This window comes from Myotis brandtii, unplaced genomic scaffold (assembly GCF_000412655.1).
Source record: "Myotis brandtii unplaced genomic scaffold, ASM41265v1 scaffold315, whole genome shotgun sequence".
In the NCBI taxonomy this organism is placed as follows: Eukaryota; Metazoa; Chordata; class Mammalia; order Chiroptera; family Vespertilionidae; genus Myotis; species Myotis brandtii.
In genome coordinates, this window is record NW_005362075.1 from 1145436 (window position 1) to 1157487 (window position 12052).

At 49.8% G+C, this 12052-nt stretch overlaps 1 protein-coding gene across 19 annotated transcripts in view; it reads left to right on the top strand.

Moving 5' to 3' along the window:
- The first annotated feature begins 6 nt into the window (after positions 1-6).
- Positions 7-12052, top strand: part of TLE3 (transducin-like enhancer of split 3) — a 45848-nt gene continuing 33802 nt past the window's right edge. For 18 of the 19 annotated variants that reach the window (XM_014542911.1, XM_005870253.2, XM_014542915.1 and 15 more), the window contains exons 1-4: positions 7-108; positions 720-820; positions 1282-1345; positions 2300-2344. In XM_014542911.1, coding sequence (XP_014398397.1) covers positions 85-108; positions 720-820; positions 1282-1345; positions 2300-2344 — 234 coding nt within the window. In that variant the 5' untranslated portion in view covers positions 7-84. Of the gene's footprint in view, positions 109-719; positions 821-1281; positions 1346-2299; positions 2345-12052 lie in introns of those variants that run through there. The other variant, XM_014542921.1, reaches the window with a different exon arrangement.

The following is a 12052-nucleotide window of genomic DNA, read 5'->3' on the forward strand; positions in this document are numbered from 1 at the left end:
GGGCTTGGCTCCCCCCTCCCCCGCATCTCCCCGGCCCGGACTCTCGGCGCTTCCACTCTCTGGGAATCACGACCCCTCCCTGCCATGTATCCGCAAGGCAGACATCCGGTGAGTAATTGCAACTCCGTTTATTTAAGCATCTATCATGGCAGGGTAAACGGGGCAGTTTATCTGGCACCTCCATTTTGCTTGTTGCTACCTTTCTGGTGTGTGTGTGTGTCTGTGTGTGTGTGTGTGTGTGTGTGTGTGTGTGCGCGCGCGCGCACTGCGCGCACACGCACGCGCGCTCATACAAAGAGGATGGGGGGTGCCTTTGAGAGAGGAGGCTCTTTCTGACGGGGGGAGGGGGGGCTGCCTGTGTTCCAGAGACCTGTTTGTTTTCACGCTGTTCCCTGATCCCTCGCTTAAGTCTCCCAACTCATCCTCGTGTCTCCCCTGCCCCATCTTACTTGGGAATGGGGGATCCCTTCGTTACAGAGGTGGAAGCTCTACCGCCAATCGGAAGAGATCGGGGTGTCCCCCCTCCCGCCCCATCCCCATCTGGGAGCTGAGAAACTTGCTGGGAAGGTGGGGGTCTGTGAGAATGGCCTCTCTGGTGGGGTGAGGATGGGGTGGGGGGAAGCCGAGGGCGGCTGCTGAGGGGCCCAGGCCGCATGGAGCCCCAGCTGATATCCCCCGCCCCCATTCCTCCCTCCCCGTCTTGTCTTTGCGGTCTTCAGGCTCCGCATCAACCCGGACAGCCGGGATTTAAATTCACAGTGGCTGAGTCTTGTGACAGGATCAAAGACGAATTCCAGTTTCTGCAAGCTCAATATCACAGGTAAGGCCTTGGGGGCCGCCCTGGGCTGGTGGGGAGGGGAGTCCCTGCCGCGGGGACTGTGGGGGTCCAGACTTAGGGGCTTGGGGGTGGCCCGGCCTCTGCCTTTTGTTTCCCCTTTCCAAGTGCGTTGCTTTAACCCTTCTCCACCCACAGACTCCCAGCTCCCCGCACAGCCCGCAGGGTCCCCAGGGTGAGGGTAGGAGTCTTGGGCAGGCTTGCTCTGGGTTCTGGGGGTAGAGAGCCAGCATCAGGGACCTGCCTCCCTGTGGCCCTATCAGTCTCCTCACTTGGCCGTGGGAAGTTTTAGTTTTTTCACTCTCCCTCCGACCCGAGGCTTTGGGGTAATGGGGTACCCAGGGGGGCATCAGGGAAGTGAAAAGTGGCTCTCAGAGGCCCTCCTTTGGGGCCTCGGGGAGGCTGTGCAGGCCCCAGGCCTGAGCCGGCTGCTCCTGCCCTTGCAGCCTCAAAGTGGAATACGACAAGCTGGCGAACGAGAAGACAGAGATGCAACGCCATTATGTGATGGTGAGAGGCGGTGAGGGCCGGTCTGGCAGGCGGCGCAGGCGGGCGGGCTGGGAGGCAGACTGGAGCCCTGGGGGCCGGTGCAATCTTAGTGTGCCTTCTGAGCCTTCCCAGTCTCCTTCAGCCGGCTACTTGGGGGATGGTGGGGGCTACTTGGAGGAGGGTGGGCGAGAGGAGAGGCAGAAAGAGAAACCCAAACCCCAGGCCCGGCATTTCTGCCCTGCCTTTGTACCCCTTTAGTTCATGTTTTGAAGGTTTCCCAGAGGACTGGTTGCCCTGTCTTGGCGAGTAGGACAGGACCCCACATCAGGGTTGGATAAAAATTTTCCTTAGAGCCCTCTTGGGAGTGTTTGGAAACTTTGCAGCCCAGGGATCTAGCCAGTGGGCTATAAAACCCTCCCTCCTATCCATTTCCTTCCCCAGACATTTCTGAGTGGAGGAAGAGCCTCCACTGCCCTCTCAGGGATTTCCCAACTGAGAATCTTATCAGCCCTGGGCAGTAGATGGCCATTCTCCCCTTTTCCCAGTGTCTGTTCCAGCGAGTTTACATCATCCGTCTGTGAGAGGGCATGGAAAGCACTTAAGCGCCTCCCTGAACTGCTTTCCACATAAGAGGCCTTCGACACATTGCTAAATAACTCTCAGAGGACAAGAGGGTCCCAGTGTACACACGATTCCCTGTTGAACCCGAACCTTGTATAAACAGGATATATGGCACATGTGCTTGTGGAAGGGAGGGCCCAGCTTCTCTGACTACTGTATGTATAATGTTCTTGAGAACAGCACTTGCTGGTGTTCAGCCCTTAAACCACACTATTACTGGCTGGGGTTTGATTTAAACTTCTTTAGCAAATGTATCATGAAAGTACAGTTTGACCAAAACTTTCCCAAAAGCTGATTTAGGAAAATGGAGCGATTTCTGAGTTGTCTGTTAATGGTAGTTCTTTTCACTTTTAGTACTATGAGATGTCCTATGGCTTGAACATTGAAATGCACAAGCAGGTAAGTGCTTTTCTTAAAAAAAATTTTATATATATATACCTCAAAATTTAAAAACATACCATACATGGTTTCTTATGGCCCCTCCTGTTTGAAAATGAACCTACTTCTTCTCTTCCTCCTACTTCACCTGGAAGAATGAACGGGTCCAGTCCTTGAAATGCAGGGTCTGATCTGAGGCTTTGCTAATTTCTTGGACATTGAGCTTTCAAGCTTGTGATATTTGTTCTGGTCTCGGAGGATAAAGGGGCAAAGGGAAAGTTGTACCTTCAGGGTCTGCTTTAGAACTCCTGAAGCCCAGAGGTGGCTGGCTGCTTGTATCTGTTTTAATGTAAAATTCTCAAGAGGAAATACAGGAGGGGTGTGTGTGTGCGCAAAAATGTGATGTTCTGCCTTGATAAGATTTAACTTAAAGAGTTTTAAAAGCCAAGCTGAACTGTCAAAACTTAAAGGGAACAAGTCACTAACTGCTTAAAAATATAACTGGAATGAAATAAAACCCTAATGCTCTGTCTGCATTTATGAGGGAACTTTCTCAGCTCTTTCTTAATTTGAAAGCAGTCTCCTTCCCATTTTACAGAGAAGGAAGGTGAACTGGAGAGATGAAGTAACTTGCCCAGGGGCAGCCTGGCCAGGACTTTTGAGATGACTGGGAGTTGAGCTCACCTTTGAAATCCTGAAGTCAAACCAGTTTAGCTAGTATGGTGCTGCTTGATGGATATGTAAACTACTCATATTGTCACTCTTCTAATAACAGTATACCTCAAACTGAGCAAATACAAACACCCTTTATCTGGGTGCATATCAGTAAGTAGTCCCTGGTGCTAGGCTGGGCTGTGGGAGAGGCCTGTTTGTGTATTTGTGTTCCGAGGAGAGGCTGCCTATAATTTGGCTTGGCCAACGATTAGTGTTGGCATGTATAAATGGCACAGGCCTGTTGTTCTTTTTAACAATTGGTGTTCTTGAAATCTCAGAAGGCTCTTGACTCATGCTAGCTTTTGGTGACCGTGACTTGAATGGATTTTCTGCTGTAAATTAACAGCCGTTTACAAGGTTTTGCTCTTTCAGGGGGAAGGACCCAGGGCGGGTGAGAAGGGCAGGTGACCTCTGGAATGCTCCGAGATTCCTGTCTGCTCCAGTGGCTTGCATAGAGCCTTGTGAATCTTAGTTTCCTTTCCCCTCCTGGAGGGAGCCCCAGTGTTGGGTGAAGGGCAGCCAGAAAGGGGCCAGAGTTTACTGAGCAATGTGGGAAGTCAGCTTGTGGCTTCCTGAGGGATTAGCTCTTTAGGAAGGCACATGAAGGCTACCAGGTTTTCACTCCTTGATCCACAGAAATCATAAACAGATACCGCTTTGTATGTAAAAATGTTTCTTCTCAGGAGATTGGTTCTGCCCAACTTGAGGTGGAACTGACTGGTTCTGATTTGTGTGATAAGATTGCATGAAGTGGAACTGGGGTCCCAGGTGTTCAGGGACCTTGGGGTCTTATGCAAGGTGCCACCTCCTCCCTTTCTCTACCTCCTCTTCTTTTTCCCTCAGTGCTTAGTATCTTGGGTGTGTTTAAAGAGGGTAATTGCACTCAGGTTTAAAATTTATAGCAGTAGTTATTCTAAGAGCTTCATAATTAAGGTATAATATGTTGTTGCATGTTGAGGTCTGAATGGGTGGTGTTCCCCGTGTGTGTGAGTGGATGGTTCTTTGGCACAGAAAATCTACCTTGGTTGGCAGAGCAAAGTTGTTCCCAGAGTCCTTCGGACACTGAACTCAGGAAGAGTTAACCACCTTAACACATTTGGTGGTGGGGTTTGTATAAGAGCAGCTGTGTGCATCTGGGACCTCTGGCCATTCCCCAGATAGGGCTCTTAAGGGGAGAATGCCTGAGGTTTGGCTACATTGTCTCATTTAATCCTGTCAGTTGCCAGAGGCAGATAGATTCTCCATCCCCTTTTTGTAGGTGAGGAAATGAAGGCTTCAGGGGTGCCAAGAAGGTAGACCTGGGACTCAAATCCAGGCCACCTTTGCCTTCCAGCCTCAGTTCCCATTGGCTTCCCAGCATGATTATGTGTGCTCTTGAAGGCTGTGCCTTTGCAGGGTTTATAGCAATCTCTGGGTTGGGTGAAATCACCCATGGCTGTGTAGGAACAAAGAGACAAGGAGGTGAAGAAACCTCTGCAGAAAAGTGCAACCCTGACCTAAAGGGGCTGGCCACTCCCTGGGCTTGTGAGCTTTCTGCAGAAGAAAATCCAGCCACTAATTGTAGAGTGGGTCTTGGGTGCATTTGGCGGATGGTGGTTAGGCCTGAGCAAACAAGTTTATCAGCTGACCTGTTTAGCGGTTGACTGGTGTTTTATCTGCACACACAATCAAGTGACTGGAGTGCTTGAATTATTCATGCAGTGTCCTGCCCTCTAGACTTGACTGTTCGTGTGATTACATCTGCTTGGAACAAACAGGCTGGATTCTTCATCTTTAAGCTCAGGGCTGGGGGTGGGGACTGTCTGTACTTCTTTATATAATAGATGATCTCCTGAGCTAGCACCTTGGGAAGTGTGGCGGTCCTCAGCCTGTTCTCACACACATCCTCACACCAGCACCACCATTGGAACTCAGGTTCTGCCAAATGGGCCCTGTATTGACAGAGGGCAGCTGATGAGGTGTGTCCAGCCCATTTTCATTTTACTGAGAGGTTAAACTCACTGTGGCTGGCTTCTCTCCTGGCCGTTTCACTGTCTCCCTCTCATTCTTTTTCCAAGCTGTCAAACCCCAGAGAAGTAATAAATGGTTTCTCCTCACTCTTCTGCCTCCGTCCCTAATTATGGTAAAGCAAAAATCACAGGCCTGGCCTGGGACTTGAAGAGGTCACTGACCCCTCCAAGCCCTTGCTTCCAGACATAATGTCAAGAGTGATTCAGCGAGGCAGGGAAGAGAGGATGGCTGACCAGCTCATCAGTTTCCATCTTATGCTTGTGCAGGCTTTGCAGCGTCAGCCACAAATCACAAAGCACTTAGAAACAAGCACCTCAGAGCAACTGTTGTGCCTTGGGTTTGAGGCCCTGACTCTGTGAGACACTGGGTCAGGCCACCTCCGCTGGTGAGCACTGAGGGTTTGAAAGAGGACTTGAAGCATTTTATTTGGGGGCAGCCTCATGCCAACACTGTGTGGTCAGCTTTTTCTGGAAGCTGAGCAACTCTTTCTCCAAGCTTCCTTTTGCCATGCTGGACCTGGGGGAACCCTGCGGCTTTTCATCCAAACCTTTCAAGTTACAGATTAGGAAACTGAGGCCCAGCAGGGGAGCTGATGCATCCTGACTCATCCAGCCCCTTGTTAGCAGTAGAGCTGCCACGGAAGCCTTTCCTCCCAACCCCAGGTCTCTTCAGCAAGACTCAAGAAATGAAGAGTGCTCGGGTACTAATAGCTCTCTCTGTGCCTTTAATTACTATTGCTTTTTTCTGTGCTGTTATCTCAAGAGGCTAAGGCTACAAACCTGGTTACACCAAAGTCCAAAGTACCCCACTTTGGGTTGTATAACCATATCAGCTGAACCCTCTGCCCACGGTCCTCGTCTGAATTGCCAGTTATTTGCACAATTAATGATTTGAGGTGGGAATGATACATGGAATGTATAAGTAGTAAAGATCCCAGAGGTAAGGTTCATGGATGAGGTAAAGCGGTAAAACCTGTGAACTTTTTACTCAGAGACACAGAAAGCCATGGTGATGGCCATGAACATGGGGTTGAGGGAGAGATGGGAAATCTCCATGTCATCTCCCCCTCTGGGTCCTCTCACATAAGTAGTAAGGGGCTTGGGCTGGAAAATCTCCGGGTACGACAGCTTGAAGTTCTGTGACCAATGTGAGGGTGTGGGTGGCCAGAGGGAGCCAGCAGGTGGCGAGATTACAAAGACCTTGCCCAGGAGTAGTCTCTCTTGGTAGGGAGAAGGTGGCACCACTCCCAAAGTTGAAGGGGACACAGGTACTTACACTAGGGCAGTGCCTATTTGTGTGGCACCTGTGTTGAGCTAAGAAGGAATCCCAGTATCAGTTTGGCCACAGTGCTGGCATCTAAGAACCCCGCTGCACTCTGGTTTCCATCTGACTTTTCCCTGGAACAGTCTCCTCCAATCACACAGCTCCTCTCACTGTCCTGGGTCCCTGCCTTACTCAGCTGTGGTCTCTACTGAGCTCAAAGCTCTCTTCATTCTGCCCTGTCCACTCAGGAGGAGACCCACCCCCCATCTTCCAGGCTGTCAGCCTTCTCCGGTCTCTCTGAGTGCAATGTGGTGCTTCCCTGGGTCTTTTTCTTATACATGTGATCACTAAATGACCTGGGAGATGGACAGATGCTCCCTTGTCTACCAATCAAGGAAACTGCCTGGGAGGGAACCTGGCTTCTAAGTTAAGACTCCTTCCATGGACTCTCTGGCCCAGAGCTCTTTCTCTGGATTCCTTCCTCCTTACCTCATGTAGGAAGGGTCTAGTCTGTGTCAGAGGCCCTTCATTTCCATTTTGTTGTAGGAGTGAGTCAATCAAGGAGTGAATTCCCTTTTTCTTCCTGCGTAGGAAAATGTTTTTCTGTCCCATCTGCTGTACAAAATTCTGGGACACCAGGAACAAAAAGGTCATCAATGTCAGTGGGGTTTCCTCTGCTTCTCACACTTCATTATCTCATTTCTGTAGTAATGGGCTAAGGTCCTCTGTTGGGGTCTCTTATGTGCACTTAGCACATGGTAGGTGCTCAGTAAACCCACTGGTTTTTCTTTACTGAGAGGGTAGAATTCTGATTCCCTGAGCCCTGTGTGTAGGAAGTGGAGGTTTTAATTGTGGGCTGGCCTCTGGCTCTGCAGGCTTCCTCCCACAGCTCAGCATCCAGTTTCTTCATCAGTCAAATGAGGGGGTTGGCTTCATTCCCAAAACGGTGATTAGGGACCTGGGATGTGCCGGGTGTGGGCTGGGGCTGGTGAATGAGACACCCTTCCTTCCACTAGGGAGTCAGGCATCTAAATAAGTCATTGCAATGCAGTGAGGTAAGTGCTAATATGGCCGAGTGACACAGGAGCAGAACAGCTTATTCCTCCTGGGAAAGGGGAGTCGGTCGAGGACTGCACCCAGGCTGTTACTTGAGCCGCATCTTAGAGGGAGGGCCAGGGTTTATTAGGCAGAAGCCATTGGAGACTCCTCCAGAAGCGGCTACAGTGTGTAGAGAGGCAGTGAGTGTGTTCCGGAAGCCACAAGTCCACAAGTCTTCAGCGTAGTGTGGAGGGGGGTTCCGCTTGGGGAGTGAGGCGAGGTGGTGACATTTTGCAGGAGTGATCTCCAAGGACTCCTGCTCTCACACTCCCGACTCTGTGGCTCCTGCGTCCCCATATGGCTCTGGGCTGGCCCGAGTCCATCTGCCTGGGGTGGGGGTGGGGGATGCTCTGTGTCTGCGGCCTCTCCTGTCTGTGTCCGCATTGGAATACTCTGGGTTGAACTTTATTTCCTAATGTGGCATTGTCTCCTTTCTCATATGGGTAATTCTGTAATGACTGGTTGTGACCCGCCCCTCCCCCATATTTAATTCTCATCAGCCCAGCTCTCCACTTTGCTATTAATGATAGCAGCCAGCAAAATAGCTTTCAACATGCCATTGACAGTCTGGTTTAAGAGCGCACTTGAAGTAGTGCTAGACAGCTGAAAGCACCCATAATTGTGTACCAGAGTGAGAACTGCGTGCTCAAGGGCCTTGTTTTTATATGCTTAAAGGGACAATATCTTGTTTTCAACAAATGCTCTCTGAGACTTACAGCCAAGATGCTTTCTTCCCTTCTCTCTTTGCCTTTCTCCGTTGGCGATTTCTTTTCTTTCTCTTGCCTTTCAAAGTAAATGTTCCCCCTTAAGTGGGGGCTAAGGAGAAACTTCTTCAGGAAGAGGGCGTTTCCTGCCTTCACATAAGTAAGGATGATTCCCTGGGTTTGTTGCTTTGAGTCATCCCTTGCAGCGCCTCCCCCCTGAGGGTCCTTAGGACCTGGCATTTCTCACCAACATTGATTTTGAGTTCTTTTGTTTGCTAAGGAAGTTGCACAGTCAGCACAGCACAGGCAGCAGGCGGGCCTCCTAGCTGTCACTGAATGTTTAGGCAGCGGCCACCTTTGTGGGGGTTGTGGGGGATGGGTCCTCCTTTTGGAGAGTCGGATCAGGGACCTCTCAGCCCCTTTCAAATCAGATTCTAGGCGGCTGTTCTTGTGCAGAGGCCCCTCTTGAAATGGGAGGGTGAGTGGGGGAGAGATTTATATTCTCAAGTGGAGGTTCATCCAGGCTTCGGGAGTTACCCAGGGGTCCCATTTACTCAACCCTGAAGATTTTGCCTGAGAACAAATGCCTCCCTCCCCTTCACTGCAGCCAACTTCATTACTTTGGAAATGCAACAACCTTTTGTTTTGGGAAGTCTCCCTTCACTGCACTGTCACCAGAGCTTCCCTTAAGCAGTTGCATCCTTTGAAGGGTATAGAAAGAGCCACATTCCCAGTGCTGGGAGAGACCAGGGGTGGGGCTGAGAGGCAGGCCAGCCCTGTTCGCTCTGGAGCCTGGAGTCTGGCTGTGGCTGCTGCCCTGTTCTCTCAGAGGCCGCTGCCCTTCATTTACCCACCATGTGAGTGACAGAGAATGGGGTTGGGGATCCTGGGGCAGCTGCCACCACCACCAAATAACAGGAAGAAGGCCTTTGTTGAGGATAAAGAGTTTGGAAATTTTGATCTTCCAAATATTGTTGGTTATAATAATATAACCCTAAGTAGCACTTGATTGTTCATAAAGCAGTTTAGGCATTTTCATTTTAGGAACCTAAAATAATAGGCATTTGGGTCTGGGGCAAGCAGACACCAGAATGAAGCATCAGAGCATGGTGTGACTGTACTGGGGCGTGAAGATGACCTGCATACTTCCAGGGCCCCAGAGGCCTGTGTTCTTAAATTGGGGCTGGCGGCAAGGGTGGGGAGAGGAGTGTGGATTGACAAAGCTCTGAGTTCCCTGAGGAACCGGACCTTTGGTGTTCACTGAAGCCCATGAGCCCTGCATGCTGCTTGGCTAGTACTTGGGTGCACAGAGTGCATTTTGTGGACGACTCAAGTAGGATTATGTCCCAGGTTGGGGTTCTCCCTAACCCTGTATAGCATGTTGAACTTCTTGGGAAGGAAGGAAGGCTGGCTTTTTCGGGTTTCTGAAAGAAGCCTGTCAGTGTAAAAGTTGTTTATAGAAAGAAATGTGTCATAAACCTTTTTTTAAAAATTTGTTTAATGTAGCTGGAGCATTTTTTCTTTTCCATCTCACATTATGGATAGGTTAAGTGTGAGAGGGTAAGAAAGGGGGAGGTGAGAAAAGAGATAGCTAGGAGGAGAGATGATAAAACAGATTTGGGGAAATTTGGTGAACATGCTGAATTTGGATTACAAGAAGGCACTGAGTAGCAGAAAGCCAGGGTCCATGGCTTGGAGGTAAATTAGTAAGCTATGCTTGTCATGTCTTCAGTGTCTATTTAGGTGTGGACTTTAAAGTGTTGTGGCCTTATCTCATTGCCCTTCTAAATCCTTGATAACAATTATTCATAGCTCAATTTGCTTTTTTTTGTTTGGTTTTAATTATTTTTCTAAAATCTATTTTTATTGATTTCAGAGAGGAAAAGAGAAGGAGAGATAGAAGCATCAGTGATGAGAGAGAATCATTGATCTGCTGCCTCTAGCACACCCTGTACTGGGGATCGAACCCTCCACCTGGGCATGTGCCCTGCCTGGGAATCGAACCATGACCTCCTGGTTCATAGGTCGATGCTCAACCACCAAGCCACTCTGGCCAGGCCTGGCTTTAATTCTTAATGAAAACTCTACTAGACCACTGGATAGCAGTTTGGGAGGAGGTGGGTTTGAGAGGGAGCTGATCATGAAAACAAGTTTCTAATAACTGATCTTGATTTTGGTGGCCTATGAAATGCCACCACTCCTGCCATCCTTGTTTGGGGTGAGAGGACCCTCTGACCCTTTAGGGAACAAACATACATGCTCTTCGGTTGTGAACTTGGCGGTAGGTGGATAAAATGGGGCTCTGTTTCTGCCCACAGTCAGGCCCCTGCCCCTACATCTCATTTTCCCTTCCCTGCCACCCAGGTTTCCTAGAGAGCCCCTCTTCTTTAAAAGTAATGGCCACTGTTTCATTTGCAGTACTGCCCTCATGGGGAGACCCCCCAAAATTTAAGGAGCTGCCTCTGCAAGGGTAATGTGAATTTTACAGCCTGTTGGGGGGCAAGGGGAGATTTTCATAATGTTCCCTGGGGGATTAGGTGGGGATTTGCCATGGCATCCCCAAGGGAGGAATTGAGAATTTTTCCTGCTTGTGGAGAGTTGGCCAATGGAATCTGGGGAGGTGGGGAACGCTTTAGGAAGTTTTCTGAGGGGAGGGATGGGAGGGGGAGTGACAGTGCCTGGGATGAATGGACAGTGTTAGCGGGAAGGTGTAATCTGAAAAGACTTCCCCTGTTCTGTCTACATAAGCAAGCTCTTTGAGGGCCATCCCCTGGAGTGGGGGTGGGAGGCAAGCAGAGTTTTTAATGTGTTTTGGGAACCAAGTAATTAAAGTGAACAAATATTTAAAGATCATTGGATCTTGTTAATAGGAAGCCTGGTGGATGGAAAGCCAGAGACTGAGAAATGAAAGTCTTAGTCTTAGAGCTGGGCTTGGCAGTCATCTAGGGCCAGGTCCCTCCCATGAAGAGGTGTCTAGACCATGCTCCTTCAGATGGGGCACTCACTAGTACACAGCACTTAATTCATTTTTGAGATTATCATATTGGACCCAAATCTGCCTCCTTCATGTAACGGAAACTGAGGCCCAAGTGCAGGACATACCTGGACTGGAATGCAAGATTTTTCGTTGTCAATTCTTCCAAGGTCAGTGGCCTAGAATCTTGTCTATCTCCACCATCCCCCACTTCCTCACTCAGCCTTACTATTTCCAGTTCCCTTATTCCCTAGACTCGGCAGAAAATATCTGAGATTTCTGGTAGGGTGAGGAAGAGAAGGCAAATTCCTCTCAGGGAAGCACGTGGAAGGGTCACGTCACGCACTCAGGACCCCAGACTCCCTTCCCTTTCCAGTGGGGTCAGGGTGAATGTTTTGTGGCCTCCTGCCATCCTTACCCTGTGTGAAGGACCTGGGGTCTGGTGCCAGCCAGCGTTCCATTTCCTCCCATGGGAGACAGATCCTCGGGGTCACACCAGGGCTGCGCCTTTTCTTGTACCAAGCCCTCCCAGCATAAAGAATTCAGCAGGCTTCTTTGGAAGCATAAATATTTAATGGTGTTGTAGTTATATATAATTTGATCAATATGTCAGTGCTAAAAGGGCCTGTAAGGAGGCTCACCTATCATTGAGTGATCTGTGATGTAAACCTCCTGAGCCCCTCCAGGAACAGGGGTCATTATCTCCCTTGGCTGCTAAGTGGATCATTTATTTGCTCCCTTCTTAAAGACACCGTGGTGCTGCTTTCCCCTAGAGCAGTGGTCGGCAAACTGCGGCTCGGCACACTGTGGCTCGCGAGCCACATGCGGCTCTTTGGCCCCTTGAGTGTGGCTCTTCCACAAAATACCATGTGCGGGCGCGCACATACAGTGCGATTGAAACTTCGTGGCCCATGCGCAGAAGTTGGTATTTTGTGGAAGAGCCACACTCAAGGGGCCAAAGAGCCG